General features: G+C 33.0%; 1 protein-coding gene across 1 annotated transcript; it reads right to left on the bottom strand.

The window, feature by feature from the left end:
• Positions 1 to 15,260: 15,260 nt before the first annotated feature.
• On the bottom strand, positions 15,261 to 18,491 carry LOC106752814 (peroxidase 20-like). Its single transcript, XM_014634586.2, has 3 exons — positions 18,458 to 18,491; positions 15,845 to 15,979; positions 15,261 to 15,725 (listed from the first exon to the last, which is right to left on the bottom strand). The coding sequence occupies exons 1-3, from the start codon at positions 18,489 to 18,491 to the stop codon at positions 15,331 to 15,333; spliced, it is 564 nt and encodes a 187-aa protein (XP_014490072.1). The 3' UTR covers positions 15,261 to 15,330.
• Between the last annotated feature and the right edge of the window lie 530 nt (positions 18,492 to 19,021).

Below are 19,021 nucleotides of genomic sequence, written 5' to 3'. Positions count from 1 at the left end.
CTTAATGTAATTTGTTAAGCTTTCTCTCTCTACTTTAATAGTTTTACACTTGTATCAGATTTAACAGATTAAGTGTAGCATGTAATCAATTATGTAATTCACACAAGCTAGTAACAAACAAATATGATCGGTATAGGAACTTATAAGAAAATGGTTTTCACTTAAAACACATTTTAAGTGATTAGGAAAATAATGTAATTGTTTAAGTTCCATACTTAGGAAAATTTGAAAACATTTTCCTTTCTAAACACTTTAATGCACTCAACAAACATATGTTGGCATAGTAACGTGTTTTATTCAATTATAGACTCAATGTAATCGGTTAAAACATAGTTATTTTGCCCCTCTTAGGCATAAACACAAATCTGAAGAAATTTAACATATTATGCAAACCTTGTAATCAATTATTTCTATCAAATATTCAATGTGCAATGTGTTTCAACAAATGATTCATTTCCAATCAATGAATGCCTATTCTAATCATTTCAAGCACACACACAGTAAAGATCAACCAATTGTTTTGTCATTTGTTGTGCAAGAAATTAAAAACATTTCTTTTATCATCATCAAAAACTCATATGTGAGATATGGAATCAGGTGTACATAACTCCCCCTATCAACACATACATAAAGAAAACACTTGCAAAATATATAATTCAACTCTATAATAATGTGTAGATATTAGGATATAGTAAGTTCTACATTAGCATATTTATGATTAGGTTAACTTTGTACATTAGATTGATTTATGCTTCTAAGTTGCTTAATGATTACAATTCTATGTACATTGAATTTATTTACGATTTATTATAATTTTCATTGAAAATATGCTTCTGGACTATTTTGAAATATGCAAGTTTGTTTTTGTAGTCAGGATTGTCGTAGAAATAGACCTATTTTTTCTAAAAAAAAAACAAACACCTAGAATAGGCATCGACTATGACCATAACCGAGGCATTATGTCCTCTACGACATCGGTTCTGGCCACAACCGAGGAAGAAAGGTCGACGAAAAACCAAATAAAAAAGGAAAAATCTCTCTACTGTCTCGGTTAAACTCCTAACCGAGGTAGAAGACCTCCCTCTACTGTCTAGGTTCACCAACAACCGAGGCCAATAGTCAAGTGAAAAAATAAAAATAAAAAAAGGAACACCCTTTATTACCTTGGTTGCATTCGAACCGAGGCAAAAGCAATCACCTTTTTGCCTGGGTTCTAAACTGAGGAAAAAAGCCTACCATTTTTTTCCTGGCCTGTATATACCTCAGTTGCGGAACCGCTACAGATAAGCAAATATAATCGTTGTCGTTTCCCTTTACTCCACTAGTGCTTGTTCTTCACTTAAACATAAACATTCTTCAAACATTAATTCCATTAACATAGTTTCACACTTTTATTATTGGGCTTAATACTGCTTTTGGTCCCTAGTTTGGGGGTTGTGTTCAAAATGGTCCTACCTTTTTTTTCACGTAACAATTGATCCCAACTTTTGATAAAATGGATCAAGTTCATCCTTTTTGTTAACGGTGTCAAAAATCAAACGATGCAGCTACCACCTTAGACAAAACATATTGAGTTGTCTCATATGTGGCACGATGGGTAATACAACGTGTCAATTTTGAATTTTTTGAAAAAAATCTTAACAAATAAGCTTCACCTTCCAACTCCACCAACTTTCCAAGCATGTCTCCTCCCACTCCGATTCCGCTAGCTCCGATTCCGATGAAGAGGGATACAAATATTAGAGCAAAACCCTCTTATTTTTCACTCTCACACGCCCTAGTCTCTCTGTGCACAGAAAACAAATTTCAAAGAAGGAAGCATTGAAAAACGAAGATACTCTGGGAACCCCAAATCCTAGAAACTCAGTCTTCGCTGGAAAATGAAGAACAAGCTTTAGTCGAACTGCAACCTCGCCCAAGAAGATGCACCGCTGATTCGATTTCTAGGGTTTCGGTTTCTCTCTCCTCGCCTTGGACCAAATATGGGAAACTTTGCAACGGCCATGGTTTTCTGTTGAATCGAAGCACATTTGAACTTCCAATTGGAAGGAGAAGATAATCGACGAATGCCCACTTGTTAGTTTTAGAGAGAGCAAAAAACGTGTTAGCAGGTCACCTAATTTTAAACACTAGTAACTATACTAATTTTAAACTGAATTTTACTAATTTTAAAACTAAATAGTATAACAATACATGTTCTTTTTAATTGAAATTTATTTTAATATTTATTTTATTTTATTCATAAGTGTCTAAAAATTGATTTTTAATTATTTAATATTATTATTTTCTATTTTATTTATATTTATTTATTATTAAAAATTATTTTATTATTTATTTATTTTATTAATAAAAAAACATAAATATATGTATAAATATATATATTTATGTATATATAACTTAAAAAATATAAAAATATAAATTACATTTTTTATTTTTATTGATAAAAATATAAATTTTGAGATAAAAAAGTTGTTTTAAAAAATTAATTATTATTTTTTATCTGAACTGTTATTTTTATTAATATTTTATTATTAAATAAAGTTTTCTTGACAAGATAAAACAATTGAACTGAAATTAGAGAAGATGTAAGAGTAGATACAGTTCTCACAGTTAACTGAACTGTAACTATTATCAGTTCAGTTTTTAAAAACTGAACCATAAGATAGTATATTGAACTGTTACTAGAAATGGATCAGTTATTTTTAGTACAGTATAGTACAGTTAACTGCAGTACAGTACAAATCAGTTATTTTTGCCCAGCCCTACCTAACGTTTCACTGCTTTTCCTCTCCTCTCACAAGCTGTATTGGTTTTTGTTGGGTGTTGAAATGTTTAATCCAGCCCTGTTTTGGAACATTGCAAAAGTTTTGTTGATCTCTGAAAATTATCATTTTTTTGTTTTTCTTTTCTGTCTTGTTCATCGTGTTCTGTAAAAAGGAGTTGACTTTATTGTTATTCTTGGGGGTATGGTCTTCTTTCTCTGCTGGGTGGATAATTTTCTGAGGTGTTAATCAATTGGTAATGTTGTATTATTGGGTTATGTACTGAAGGGTTCCTTAGTTGATGAAAGAGGTGTTTTAGTTGTGAAGGTTGGTGCTTGTGGTTTTCGAATAATACTCTCCTTGTTCTCCACCCCAGGCTTAGTGTTTGGGAAGCTTAGTTTTACATTGGTTCATTGATGTACATGATAAAAAGGTTTTTTCATCTCATTGGTTTGTGCCATGATGTAAAATCTGTGTGCACAACAAATGAGCTAATTTGTTGTTGTCGCAACTGGAATCGCGACGGGACGACCAAAAAAGGAAAAAGTGTTATTTTCGAAAAAAAAAAAAGAGATTTGTAGTCGCCACCATAGTTTATTCTGGAAAACTACGGAAAAACCATAAAAAGGATAAGGCGTATGAAAACCGGATTCTGGTTGTGGGAGTCGGTTACGTGTAGGGAAGGTATTAGCACCCTACAACGGCTGCCCTAAGGCAGTACCTTTAATTAAATGCGCAAACTTGATGTGGTTTTTCAAAATGTTTAATTATCCCTGAAAATAAAATTCTAAAGAAACAAAAATGTTTTTTTATTTTTTTTCTGCCCGACAAGGATTGACCTTGCTCCTACGTATTCTCAAAATGAGAAATCAGGGTTACGTAGTTCTAGAAAATCGTTTGGGAAATTTGTTTGAGGGATTTGTTTTGGACAAGATTTGGATTTTTTGGGAAAATGAAGAATAAGAGAAAGGTTTTCAACACAAGGCTGACGCGAATGGTCGCACGTGTGCTTAAACCTTTTGAAATCATTTTTTTTGAAGGAATAAGAAAAAAAGGTTTTCATCACAAGGCTGACGAATGGTCGCACATGTGCTTAGTAATTTTTGTTTAATTTTAAAACAATAAGAGAAAGGTTTTCCACACAAGGCTGACGCGAATGGTCGCACGTGTGCTTAAACCTTTTGAAATAATTTTTGTTTAATTTTAAAGGAATAAGAAAAAAACAAAGTTTCCAACACAAGGCTAACACGAATGGTTGCACGTGTGCTAAATAATTTTTGAAATAATTTTGTTTAATTTTAAAAGAATAAGAAAAAAGGCTTTCAACACAAGGCTGATGCGAATGGTCGCACGTGTGCTTAAACCCTTTGAAATAATTTTTGTTTAACTTTAAAAGAATAAGAAAAAGGCTTTCAGCACAAGGCTGACGTGAATGGTCGCACGTGTGCTTAAACCCTTTAAAATAATTTTTGTTTATTATTATTTTATATATTTTTTTTATCTTTCATTTTTATTAATTTTTATTTATAATATCAAAATAATGTTTTCATGTAAATATTTAAAACAACGTAGTATTTTTTAAGGAAAGACTAAAAGGTAGAAAGTAAATTAGAGCTTATAAAAAAAAATAATTAAGTTTTAAAAGAAACACTAAAAAATCACTTTTTATAATTTTTAAATTTACCCATTTTTTGCCTAAGAAAGAAAAACAATATTTAAAATAAATAAAATAAAACAAAAACAAATTGAAACCGGAATTTAGTCATTAAAAGAAAGATAATGTCATAACCTCTAGCACTATTTTTTAAATTTTAGCCATTTTTTTTTAAAAAAAAACTTTTTATTGAACATTTGTTGTTTCTTTCAAAAATTGAGAATGCAGCAAAAAAATAAAGCAACAGGATAATAAAGACTAAAAGAAACAAAATACAATAGCAATAAATAAAACAAAACAATCAGTAAGAAAAGGAGTGATATAAAAACCAGGGATGAGTGCAACACGAAGCCCTTTTCTTTCTGTTCCTTTACGTTCTCTTTTCGAAATTGGATTTTTTTCCTCCTTTTTTCTGTTCGCTTATGCTCTCTTCCCGAAGTTCAATTCTCTTCCCTTTTTTTGTTTACCATACACATTTGTAATATTATTGTGATCTTGCCTTAATGGCGAATTAATTTTCAATTAGCAAAATAGGGAAATAATTGGTCTTGATTGAAGAAAAATAAATCAAATCAAAATCATATTTTTCTCTTTAGGAAGAAATTGAATACAACAATCAATATATTATTTTTAATTATTTCTTGTAATCATTGCCATAATGTTATTCAAATTAATACCAAATAAAACAAAATTTCAAAAATATTCTAAATTGATCTGTCATGCATTAATATTAATTGTTTATGGGCATTTTTCCAAGAAAATCAAAACCAATTCATCTCCTGTAGCACCTCTCCCATTTTATTCACGTGCACCCCTTTTTCTTTTCTTCCTTTCTTTTTTTTTGTTTTTCTTTTCTTTTACTTTTTTTTGCTTCTTTTTTTTTCTCTTCTTTTTTTTTGTTTTCTCGTTTTTTTTCCTTTTTTTTCTCTTTTATTTTTTTCTCTTTTTTATTTCTTTTTGTTTGCAATTATTTTTCTTTTCTTCTTTTTTTCTTTCTTTTTTTACAAGACTAAACAAAATAGCAAAATAAAATTAAAAATAATAAAATAAAAAAATGAAATAAGACAACAATAAAAATCAAGACCTATTATTTAGTCACTCGGACGAAATTGGGTGTTGACAGTTGTCAACTATTGTTGTTGATGCATTAAACAAATATATATGATTACCTCTTAGGTGGGTAAGTCCTCTGCCTAATATGTCTGGAGAGGGAGAGGAAGAAGAAGACGGCGTAGGCCTCTAGTGTCATGAGAGAAAAAACCCTAAATTCACGGTAGAAGTGGAAGATGAAACTTATTTGTTAAGATTTTTTTTAAAATTCAAAATTGACACGTTATATTTCCCATCGTGCCACGTATGAGTCAGCTCAATATGTTTTGTCTAGGGTGATAGGTGCAACGTTTGATTTTTGACACTATTAGCAAAAAGGATGAACTTGACCTGTTTTTTCAAAAGTTGGGATCAATTGTTACGTGCGAAAAAAGGTAGGACAATTTTGAACACAATCCGCCAAACTAGGGACCAAAAACAGTATTAAGCCTTTATTATTGAGCATTGTATAACATTTATAAGAGTCAAATATTGAAAAACAATTTCGTATTCGTTGGGAGACAACTCTTGATTACTTTAACGCTATCTACTTTCTTGATTACTAATTTGGCTATATTGAAGTTTCCTTGAAAATTATTATTAATGTGATAGCTTCAAAAACAACGTGTTGAAAAGGAAACAATTAAATTTCAGTCCTTTCCATCGTCCATCAGGGTTATATTGCTCGGGAATGAGGGTAGGAGTCTTAGTCGTCTTAGCCTCTTGCTCTTCACATCTTTTTACCAGGAATGTTAGGAATTGTATGACCTGGTAATTAGGGACAGGCTTATTTACCGAGGGATCAGGTTTGAGTGATTTAGTGAGGGACGTTGGCATTAATGCAGAAAGAAGAATTCTTATATACATGAGAGGGTACTTGATGAAATCTAACCCCAACAACATACTCATTTCATATAAATCAACCTCCGTTCATCTTTGTGCTCTTTTGCCTTTGATTAATTGCATTTTATTTTATTATTTTTTTCCAAACCCATGATCTCTTTTATTTTATGTCTTATTTAATCTTTTTTTCACATAACTGTTCAGCATCGAGAGTCCTCTGGGATACAATACTCAGTCTTACCATTTTATATTACTTGTGTGACTCCCAGAGTAATCTTTTGGCAGAGGAAGACTTCAATTTATCAAATCTAGGGTTTACTATTTTTTCCATTAATTCCATCTAGTTTCACCATGTTCATGGTGAACTAATCCCTTTGTTGTTGGGGAGCAATGTAGTCCTTTTGAAACTCTCTTGTATCAAATTTCTTATTATATTCACATGCTCTTATTATCAACTGTTTGCATTTTCTTTTCTGATGATAATGCTTACATCATTTAACTCATTCAGTGTGATGATATTTGATTTTGTCGATACAGGAACATACGGGGAAATCTAGAACTGATAAGAATTTTCTTGATAATGAAATACTACCTAGGAATAGGAGTAGGATGATCAATTGCTTTAAGCTTCTGTACTTTAATGCATTGGTAATTGCTAGGGAGACTAGGAATGGTAAACTAGTAATTGGTTATAGACTCTTTTCACCGAGGAATCGGGTTTAGAGTAATCTAGAAAGTTGCATGACATTGATAGTAAAGTAAATATAATACGAATATTAGACATAAGAGGGTGGATAAGGATGAAATTGTATACTCCAACAACCCCATTCATACATATCTTTTACATTTTCCAATTTATTCAATTTGCATTTGCATGTTTATTTTAGATTTTGCATTCAAAACCCTAAATTCAATTTTTACTTAAGTCTTATGCAATTTACATGAAAGATAAGGCCTAAGAGTCCCTTGGGAAACGATCTTGGACTTACTGTCTATTATTACTTGATACGATTTAGTGCACTTGCCAGGGGCTTAACAGTGCTTGAGATAAAGTTTGATTAAAATACTGAGCAGGATGTTTTTCTGAATTTTAGAACTTATGAGTTTACCTGTGTGAGTTTTGAGCTTCAAAGTATTTTTAATAATTGTTATTACTTTGGAAGCATGAATGATTTTGCCCAAATTTTTTGTGATTGAACTACTTGCTTGCAAGTTCCATATGATCAAGGCCATCTTTTACTATCCCTTATTCTTATAGCCTTTACAAAATTTTTGCCCATTGAAAAGAGAACAATTTGTTCTAACCTTTGAACCTTGAACCTTATGCATGTTTTGGAAAACCTTTTTGAAAAATCTTTACCTTGAGTTAAGTTGAGAACATTTGAGGAGGTACTGATAAAGGTTCAAGTTTGGGGTTGCCAGGTAACAACCCACTTCTCTAAGCAGTGAGCAATCAAAAGAAAAAGCAAGGGAAAAACAAAGGCAAAAGAAAAGAAAAAGTGAGTAAAGAAAAATTCAAAAAGAAAAGAAAGAGCTCACTATAAGGGAAAGTTGGGAAAAAGAAAGAGAGTTTGTTCTTAAATGGTAATTACACAAATGTCTCTCTTAACACAAGGAACTTTGCTGACCAGAAAAACCTATTTCCTTCTTAGCCCAGCCAAGTTACAAGCAATGAAAAGCCCTTGTGATGACAACCTGTTTGTAAGTATGTTTGATTATGGTTAAATGAAAGGCAAAATTAATTTGTGTGACATTATGATAGCAGAGTGAAACATCACACCATACACCTGTGAGTTCAATGAAACACTTTTCAGAGCTTGAGTTATACACTTTTGAGTGCTCGAGTGAAACAATTTTCTTGGTGAGAATGGTTATTTGAATTTCTGATTGCATCTCTGCTTAGTTGATTGATCACTCTTAAGGATAGCACCTGTTAAAAATGCATCACATTGATCCTGATTGAATTGAAGAATCTGCACATCTTGACTGAAATCTTATAATAAAATTGATAAAAGTAATTCCATGTCTTGAAAAATCTTCTCAAAAAGGTTGAGTCATTGTAGTGATTGTTTTGAAAAGCTGAGTTACATTTTGTTTTCTTGGGGAAAAACAAAGTTCTAAGTTTGGGGTTGTGATAATGGTTTAAAACACCATTATTTGTTATGTGATTTTTATACTAAAAACACCTTTTTTCACTTAGAAACTTGCTTGGACTCATGCGTTTTCAATAAAATGTGTGAATAAGAGAGTTGAGGTTGACTTCAATGGTTTTTTTAACAAATTCCCCTTGTTTTGACAAAAAATTGAGGTAATACTAGAAGAAGATGTGAAAAGCCAAGAAGATGGAGCTCAGAAGAGGCTAAAAAGGCACCAAAAGGAGAGAAAACGCGAAGCCCGAGGGTCCAGGAGCGCAAACCGCGCGACCAGAATTAACCTTCGCCGCCCAGGCGGTGGCCCTCGGTGCTCGGGCAGTGATGCTTCGTAGCTTGGGCGTCCAAATCTGATGGTCAGGCCTTACATGACCTTCAATTCTCGCCCGAGCGTCCTCCCTACTACGCTTGGGCATGATTTCACTCTGATCGGATCCTATTTCTGCTCTCTTTTGATTCTTTTGGACCGGGCCACACTCTGGGACGCCTCTAACACTATTTAAAGGACTCTTGGACTCTAGGTTTTGCATCCCTGGCAGAGAAGACCATAGCAATACACTCTTAGTCAATTCTTAGTCTTCCATTCTCTATCTTTCTTCCATTGTTCATAGAGTTCCTCCATGTCTAGAGTAATTCATTTGTTTCTATTCTTGCTTATACAATAGCATTATCGATGAATTGCTTGAGTGCCGGGAGGTTCCTTTCAATTCAGGTTCTTGTTGAATTACTCGTAAGGGTTATATTGCTCAAGGATGAGGGTATGAGTCTTAGTCGTCTTAACCTCTTGATCTTCACATCTTTTTACCAGGAATGTTAGGAATGCTATGAACTGGTAATTAGGGACAAACTTATTTATTGAGGGATCAGGTTTATGTGATTTAGTGAGGGATGTTGGCATTAATGCATAAAGAAGAATTCTTATATACATGAGAGGGAACTTGGTGAAATCTAACCCCAACAACATACTCATCTAATTTAAATCAACCTTCATTCATCTCTGTGCTTTTTTGCCTTTGATCAATTGCATTTTATTTTATTATTTTTTTCCAAACCCATGATCTCTTTTATTTTAAGTCTTAATTAATCTTGTTGTCGCACAACTGTTCAGCGTCGAGAGTCTTCTAGGATACAATACTCGGTCTTACCATTTTATATTACTTGTGCGACTCGGTACACTTGTCGATTTGCCCCAACAATGGCATTATCATAGTCTTAGGCCAAACTATAAATGTGCCTAAGGCCTCCACCACGAATTAGATTTCATATGTGGGCACTGGTGCTCGAGTGTGGAGGTCTCTATCTTCATCAATAGTGACCCGCGCATGAGTGGCCAATAAAGGAGCACCATGAAGGGTCTGGGATCCTACAATCTATCCTCCCACTACCACTACACGCGACGGATCCTCATCAACCAAAAGCTCATACTGACAAATGTAACCAGTAGGATTTGTAATAGAGCATAAACCTTTAGTGCTCACATGAGGTCTGGTAGGATCATCTGTGGGGTTGTCCTACTTCTATTGTTGGGACATTGTTAACACCCAATTTCTTCCGGGTAGCTAAATAATAAAACTTGTTTTTTACTTTTATCTTATTTTATTTTTAGTCTTAAAAAAAAGAAATAAGAAAAGAAAAGAAAAGAAAAACGAAAAAAAGAAAAAAGAAGAAAAGAAAAAAGGGGGGTGCACGTGAATAAAATGAAAAGAAAAAGAACGGTGATTAAATGGGAGAGGTTCTCCACGTGCTTTTCTTGGAAAAATGGTGCAGCAGGCCCATAAGCAATTAATATTAAAGCATGATATATCACTTTAGAATGTTTTTGAAATTTTGTTTTATTTGGTAATAATTCGAATCAACATTATGACAATCATTACAACCAATAATTAAAAATAATATATTGATTGTTCTATTCAGTTTCTTCCTAAAGAGAAAAATATGATTTTAATTTGATTTATTTTTCATCAATCAAGACCATTTATTTCCCTAGTTTTCTAATTGACAATTAATTCGCCATTAAGGCAAAATCACAATAATATTACAAATATGTGTATATAAATATGCACCTGGTAAAAAAGAAAGGGAGGAGAAAAAAATTGAATTTCAGGAAGAGAACATAAGGGAACAGGAAAAAAAAGGAGGTAGCTGCTACACTCATTTTGACTTTTGAATGTGATACAGAGGTGGAAGCACCGACCACTTGCAGCTTGCCGGTTTGGAGGAAAGGGAGGTCGTCGTACCTGTGCCTAGAAAAAAAGCCTAAAGGGTTTGGGGCTTGGGCCAAAGGCTGCCTGGGGAAGGTGTTTACCTCGACACCCTATCTTAATTTAATTGTTTTTTTCCTGTTAGTATCTGTTTGATTGTTGTTTCATTTTTTTTTCTTTACTCTTTTAGTATATGTCTGACTATTATTATATGTGTGTTATGTTTTTATTGGATTTTTTTATTTTTAAACTTCAATTTTATTCGTTAATAAAAAACGACGCCACATTATAAAAAACTAAAGGACAAAAAAGTGAAAAAGGTAAAAAATTAAAAATAAATAAAATTGCAAAATAAAAAATGGTTTTAGAACTTTTTAATAGTAATATTGTTTCTTTAAGTAGTTGTTTTCCAAAAAAATATAGGACTAAAAAAAACAGTTTTAGTGTGTTTTTAACATTCATTAAATATGGTTTATTTTTTTACATTCTTTAAAAACACTTGGGTAAATAATTTTATTGTTTTTTATTTTAAATGGCCAAGTAAGTATCATTTTATGTTACGCAAACATCATTAGTTTTTTAATGTTATTTTAAATATGCATGAAAACATTATTTTAATATTATAAAAAAATTAATAAGAAAAAAATTAAAGATAAAAAGTAAAAAAATAATCCAAAAATATTTTAAAAGGTTAAAGCACGTGTGTGATCGTTCACATCGTCCTTGTATTGAGACCATTTCTTTCTCTTATAAAAATATAAAAAAAAATGTTTTAAAGGTTTAAGCACGTGTGTGATCGCATGCATCGTCCTCGTGGTAAGACCTTTTCTCCTTTTATAAAATTTAAAAAAAAATATGTTTTAAACGTTTAAGCATGTGTGTGATCACACGCATCGTCCTCGTGTTTAAACCTTTTCTCCTTTTATAAAATTAAAAAATATGTCTTAAAGGTTTAAACACGTGTGTGATCGCACGCATCGTCCTCTTGCTAATACCTTTTCTCCNAAAAAATATGTCTTAAAGGTTTAAACACGTGTGTGATCGCACGCATCGTCCTCTTGCTAATACCTTTTCTCCTTTTATAAAATTAAAAAATATGTTTTATCGGTTTAAACACGTGTGTGATCGCACACATCATCCTCGTGCTAAGACCTTTTCTCCTTTTAATAAATTATCAAAAATGTTTTAAGGGTTTAACCATGTGTGTGATCGCACGCATCGTCCTCGTGCTAAGACCTTTTCTCTCTTTATAAAATTAAAAAATATGTTTTAAAAGTTTAAGCACGTGTGTGATTGCACGCATCGTCCTCGTGCTAAGACCTTTTCCCCTTTCATAAAATTTTCAAATATGTTTTAAAAGGTTTAAGCACGTGCGTGATCGCACGCATCGTCCTCGTGCTAAGAACCTTTTCCCTTTTTTATAAAAATGCTAAAATATAAATGTTTCCAAACAACAAACAATCTTTGCTAGAACTACGTAGCCTTGATTTCTCATTTTTAGAATACGTAGGAGCAAGGTCAATCCTTGTCGGGCACAAAAAAATAAAAAATATATTTTGTTTCTTTATAATTTTTTTTGGGGATAAGTGAACATTATTAAAAACCACAGCAAATTCGCGTATTTAATTAAAGGTACTGCCTTAGGACAGGCGTTGTAGGGGTGCTAATACCTTCCGTACACGTAACCGACTCCCGAACCCAGAATCTGGTTTTCGCAGACCATGCCTTATTTTTTATGGTTTTTTCCGTAATTTTCCAGAATAAACTATGATGGCGACTCCAAACTCTTTTTCAAAATCATTTTTTTTTTGGATCGTCGTCCTGTCGTGACACCAGTTGCGACATACATCATCTGAAGTTTTTCTTCAAGAAACTTTTGATATGTTGCTTCTTGTTGTTCAAAGTGTTCCATGACAATTGTCATGTGCTTATCCATATTGAGTTGCATCTCTTACTTTAGGTTACTCAACTTCCTAACTCGAGGCCTCTTTGCTTCTTGGTTTTGGGCCACAGTAGTCCCACAATCCAGTAGATCCTCTAACAACACGCACACGATCTAGGTGGTCTAGCCAACTTGTGACTGTTACTAGGAGATCCTCCCTACCTTATCCCACAAATGCGCCCTAAGTCCACTGCTTAACCAACTCATCCTGCATATTATAATGAACTTAGATACATAAAAAAGATTGTTACATCAAATTGGTAGGAGAATGAGGAGTTCGTTGTACTTTGAGAGGTGTCTCAAAGGTGTGACTGTAGGAGAGGATTGTTCTTGATGCAGGGTTTTGTTATTCGCTATTTTAGATTATTGAGTTAGAGAGGTTGTTTACATTTTTACAGATTGGTCGTTGTAAAGCCTTATTGTAAAAAGTCATATCTTTATAGTGCAATTAGCTTTCAATCTCATATTAATGGAAAGGACACTGGGTGTAGGCATTGAGACTGAACCAGTATAAAAATCACAGTTTGATTTTCTCCTCCCTATCTCTTTACTTAATCGATTACGTATTGTCATTATTCGAATACACATATTGTTACATTGAACGCATATCGCTTACTGCACAAGAAAGATTTAAAGAACCATATCATTTGCGCAAAAGATTTGAAAAGCGTTTATTTTTATAAAACACCAATTCACTCCCTTGTTAGTGTTGAGAAACAAAGCTTATCATTTCTAACAATTGGCACCAAAGCTGATTTTCAAAAATTATTTGAAAAACAAATCGATTAACCTTTTTGTATAATCATTGTTCGATCTTGAAATGGCTTATGTTTCTCAAACACTAATGGTTTTTTTGAGTCATTTGAAGTAGGTTTATTGTGGAACAAAAAAGAAGGTATCAATAGATTGGAATCCAGAGTTGAAAGGGTGAATTTACAGGCTGAAAGATTTAATAATGAAGTGAAGAGAGGAAGGAAGAATTCATTTATTCAAGAGTATGAGCTTTTCAAGATGAAGACTGGTGAAACAATCTATGAAGTCCAGAAAAGGTTCACTCATATTGTCAATAATCTTATGGCTCTTGGCAAAGTTGTTGACAAGGAAAAAATCAATATCAAGATATTGAAGAGTCTGAGCAGAAACTGGCAACCTAAAGTCACAGCAATCTTTGAGTCCAAAGATCTGACCAGCATGAACATGGCTACATTGTTTGGAAAATTAAGAGAGCATGGGTTGGAACTTGGAAGATTGAAGGACGAAGAAGAGATTGAAGAGAAGAAGTCCATTGCACTAAAATCAACAAGCAAGAAAGCCTCAAAGTCAGAGGATGATTTAGATGTTGAGATGGACAACAATGAATTGATGCCATAGTGGTATGGAAATTTAATCAACTTATCAAAAAATAACAGTCAACTTACTAACCATGCAGGTCACAACAAAGCCAAGAAAGCTTTCAAGTCAAGTGTTATCCAATGCTATGAATGCAGTAAAGAGGGACATATAAAACCAGATTGTCTAGACCTGAAGCCTAAGCAGAAAGCGAACAGAAAGTTTCCTCAAGACAAGAACAGAAAGCAGAAAAAAGCTTATATTACCTAGAAAAACAGTGATTCTGACACATCAAGTGATGAAGATGTTGATCATGAAGAGGAATCAAAGATCTGCTATATAGTTGGAGCATCATTGGCTGATTACGACAATGACACAGAGTTTGAGCAAGAACTGGTTGAAGTCAAATATGACCTATTGCTGGATGCTTTCAAGGAAATTCATGTTGAAGTTATGCGACTCCAGTACAAGGTTAATCGACTTAACTTTGATAGAAAAGATTATGAACATAGGATTAATAATCTTGTCACTGATAATGAGAAATTATAGAAAGAGTTAGATAAAGCCTTATTGTTTGCTAAAAAGGTTAAAAATTGAGACTATTACAGTAGAGAAAAAAATGTGAAAAATGCCGTGCACATGAAAAGCAAATAGATTACTTGACTAGCACGCTAGCCAAATTTACATAGGATAGAGAAAACTTGAATTTGTATTAAAGTCTACTGGTAGAGAAATTACCAAACAAGGCATCAGTTATAAAACTAAGGGTTAAATATGCTTTTAGTCCCTGAAGTTTCATTGATTTTTGGTTTTAGTCCCTGCATAGAACATTGATGGCATTTCATCCTCTTAGTATGGAAACATGTATGTTTAGTCCCTAAAAATAGACGGCGTCAATTTTTTGGCGAGGTGGCTAACGGCTCTGCCACGTCTTCACTGTGCAGTTCATGCCACGCATATTTTTTTTAACATTTGGATTAATTTTTTTGGTTTTGCACGTGTATTAAGTTATTAGATTGAATCAAGATCAAACTATGACTTAGGGATTTTAGGTCAAATTCATTTAGTGCAATTGGGGAAAGCTTGTTCTGGAAACCATAAAAATGAACACTGTACTGGAAACCATAAACACGAACACTCTACTGGAAAGCTTGTTCTCGAAGCATTGTATCAACATGGTCGTTGCGGTGATCGTTGCGGTGGTCGTAAACGAGACGTTGGGTGTGAAAGGCAATCGCGATTGTATCAAGGTAAGTTCTCGTATTTCGTTTTTGATTGGTGGTGGGTGGGTCGATTTTTGGGATTAAAGTGTTAATGTGTGAATGTAGGTCTAAAAAATGGTGTTCGAAGTTTGTTTGCCTCACATGGGAAAGTTTTTTAGTGATAAGGAGCTACGGTATGCTGGCGGAGAGGTACACGTGATAGTAGGACATGATCCATTAATTCGGAACCAAACATGCTCTGTACTCTTTCCATCCAAATCCTGGCTGATAAGAACATTATCAGAACCTAACAAGCCATTACCTCCAAGAATGTTTATAAAATATTGGTTGTCAAACCTTTTTGGGGTCTGCAAATCAAGGGGTGCAAATTTGTTGTCCCTTCCCTCAACCTCAACAGGGCAAATGAACCGCAGAATTCTCCTAAAGGTTGTGTACCGCTTGTAGCGATCATTGACATAGTGATATTCATCTTCTGCTTCATACATCCTCTGCCCGAAGTTTAGACATCTTACTCTTCCTATAGTGTGGTTATCTGTTTTTTTATTTTTTTCACCTGATTAGTTGTATAATCTCTTTTTTTTTTTTCAGTGTAACAAATTATTGATTTCATTGTTTGAATTTAGTTATTTTTTGTCAAAATAATAAATATACCTGATAAAGTTACCAAGTCTTCTATGTCAAGGCCTTGTTGCTTAAAGTTATCTATGAGAACCTCTAGAGAGGAATTTGGAGCAAGAATGAAAAGGTTAGCTCCACTGAAACTTGACTTCAGAGAATCCTTCCTCCCTTGCAAAACGTAAGTGAAAATGTAAGTGAAGTGGGAAGGCTGCCAAACGAGGATTGTTCAAAAGTGCCACCTCCACGTTATGTCTCACGATGTCTTCGGCTAAGGGACGCTTCTCCTCGTAGTAGTGATGAGTTGATATTTTATTGATTTCACTTAGTTTATTGCGCTAGAATTAATCAGGGAATTGTGCTTAATTGTCAGGTATTTTCCCGTTTTTCCTAATTATGCTTAATTTGACCNGAAATTCTAATTTTAATTAATTTGAATTTTCTGAGCTAATTATTTGCATTATTATTTTCAAGGAAAATTTTGGAGACACAATTTGGGACATTTGGAAGACACCAAATAAATTTAAGACTCTCCAATTAGACATTTTAAAATTAATTGTATTGTAATTTCAATTGTTTAAACTTTTTAGACAAGCTTGTACACATTGGGCTAATTTTTGACAAAAACATGATAGGCCCAAATAGTAAAAAGACACTTGGAAATTTTAGGGCTTTTAGGGTGAACCCCACTTAAAAAATCACATGGCCCTTAGAAAATGAGGAGCCGTCACACACATTTGTGGGCCTGCTACTGCAATGTTTATTTTTTTAGGAGAGGCTGCTACAACGTTTTCTCTTCCTATGGAGTTTTTCTTTGAATTGTTAGATTTTGGTTGAATGAAGAATATCATTTATATATTTTTTTTTTCTTTTTAAGCTTGGCTGTAACGTTATTATTTTGGAGAGGAATACTTGAATCTGGAAGAAAGTGAATCACCGATTCACGTTGCTGCTGGAAGAAACACTTTCGTTTTTTTTTCTTAATTCAAATAGAAGTGCTGATTTTAATTTGAGAAGTGTGTGTGGTGACGTCCAACAGCGGAAAGTGGCAGCTCATCCTTTCATTCATCTTGCACAGTGCCTTATTCATTTGGAAATGGGAAATGTGATTCACTTTCAATTTGTTTGGCAGCTAGCACCACGGTGATTTAATACTTGTTGCAACTTTTACTAATTTTAATTTTTGGCTTTTAGTAATAGGTGGGGTGATTTCATTTGAAGATTTTTTTTTATTCATCATTCTGTCATTGCATTTGGAGCTGGAGGCACCCATTCAATCAAAGTTATTTTAGATGAAAAATCACGCCACTTTTCTTTTATTTGCTAGAGGAAGCTTATTTAATTTAAGTAGAAGGTGCATCACATTTCAACGGTCACGGCTGGTGATTAAAATTCTTTTACATGGAACGTTTATCAAATTCGCTAGTAGAGACACGATGCTTAATATTGGAGGTGCACACGGTTGAATTAATTGTTCACGGGTTACTTCTAGCTGTGAAGCTACTTAGTCATTTTTATTTTATTTTCCTGTTCATGCTTTTCTTTTCTTAAAGTGTTGATTTTGTAATGAATAGTATTTTACTTTATAGTTCAAGCATTACACTTTAATATTTTTAATTGTGTTTAGATATTTGTCGGTTGCATTGTTCAGTTTAATATTTTCATGCACTTTAATGTTTTAAATTAAATTAGGTTGTGTTTAATTTTTATTTTTAATTCCGCCGGTCGCATTCACAAACCCCCCACTATGTGTGTTTGACTTAAATCTCTGAACATTTAAAGTATTGTATTTAATAAGAATTTTCTAGTATCATATATTTTAAGTCTTCAATTCTTTTTCACTCCTTTATTTATCAATTAAAAAAAGTCATCTGATGAATTTATTGACAACATTAAGTTATAACTATATGAATATGTGATAAAGAATTTCATTACTTCATGTTTCAACAATCTAATTTTTTCACCTCTTCCTCTAGTAATTTTAAATACTCTTTTAAATGTATTTGGTGACAATTCTTGTACTCATAGAATAAAAAAGTAGAAATAATTGGCAAATATTTTTGTGTTAGTATAGTGTAGTAAATGTTTTGAAATGTGAATTGAAATTAAAAGTAACACTTTCCCTATTTTTAATATGATGCTATGAAACTTTATGGAATAGCTTGGAATTGAATCTCTCCCAAATTATATGTTGCGTGACATTGATGGATTTTATCCAAATGACTTTTCATTATTTAATACTTAATCCAGTGCTCAGGTAAGAGCATAAGAGGATTTTAAGAGACAACTTTAGTGATTGGGGAACAAAAATGCCAATAAGAACCAAAGCAAAGTTGTAAAATTTAATTTGCAACAATAACACCAAAACCATCCAAGGCTCTTTCCCTTTAATGCTTGAAGTTCCATGTTAGTTTATACAGAACTTGTGCACTGCTAAAAAATCACCACCCCATATTTATTGTCCAAAAATATAAAATAAATGGAACACAACTGATGAGGCCAAAATCAAATAATGATTGATTACTTGGCCAAAAATCATCTTTTTGTATGAGTATGCACAGTTTACTGTTATAGCCATCTCAATGGCTTCCTATGGCAAAATGGTAGATATCACAGTTAATCTCATTGAATGCTTCTTTCTGAGCTAACCTGAGCCAAACACCCTGTAGAAGAATAAATCCATGTTAACACACACATACAAGCTAAATCATGAGACAAACACAAGCTCCAACACCCTGATAACATTAAGCAAATCCAAATTTTTTTTTAATGCACAATCAAGTATAAGAAGTCTTTTTCTGTATAATCTATCCAAAACATATATAAAATCTCTCTCTAATGAGTTCCTCAAAAAGGAAAAAGTCAAAAATTGGATTGTTGCAAGGAAAAGATGTAAAACACTACATTTACCAAAATTTAATATGACTTTAGTTGAATTCAATTAATTTCTAATATGATTATATTTCTCCATCTTCATCAAGGAAGATCTCTGGGTGCACTGCTGCACTAGAGAAATTTAGAGCTCTTTTTAGCTTGCGATGGTTAAATACTTCAACTTCAACCAAGAAGGCTGAACTAACTGGTCTATGATCTGAGAGCTTAATTTCTGCACGGCCATATTGTAGCTGTATTATTCCTTTTCCTAGCCACAATATACGATCACACCTGCATAATCTTACCCCATATTAAAATATTGCCCCCTACTTTGCCTAC

This window comes from Vigna radiata, unplaced genomic scaffold (assembly GCF_000741045.1).
Source record: "Vigna radiata var. radiata cultivar VC1973A unplaced genomic scaffold, Vradiata_ver6 scaffold_48, whole genome shotgun sequence".
Lineage (NCBI taxonomy): Eukaryota > Viridiplantae > Streptophyta > Magnoliopsida > Fabales > Fabaceae > Vigna > Vigna radiata.
The sequence above is the reverse complement of the archived record's forward strand: the minus strand, read 5'-3'. Positions and strand labels throughout refer to the sequence as shown.

Excerpts from the sequence above, each read along its gene's own strand:
- LOC106752814 (XM_014634586.2), bottom strand. The coding sequence starts at position 18,491 with ATGGATTTATTCTTCTACAGGGTGTTTGGCTCAG. Across the intron at positions 15,980-18,457 it reads CTACAGGGTGTTTGGCTCAG|GGAGGAAGGATTCTCTGAAG; the intron begins GTTAGCTCAGAA and ends ACGTTTTGCAAG. Across the intron at positions 15,726-15,844 it reads AGACTTGGTAACTTTATCAG|ATAACCACACTATAGGAAGA; the intron begins GTATATTTATTA and ends ATAAAAAAACAG.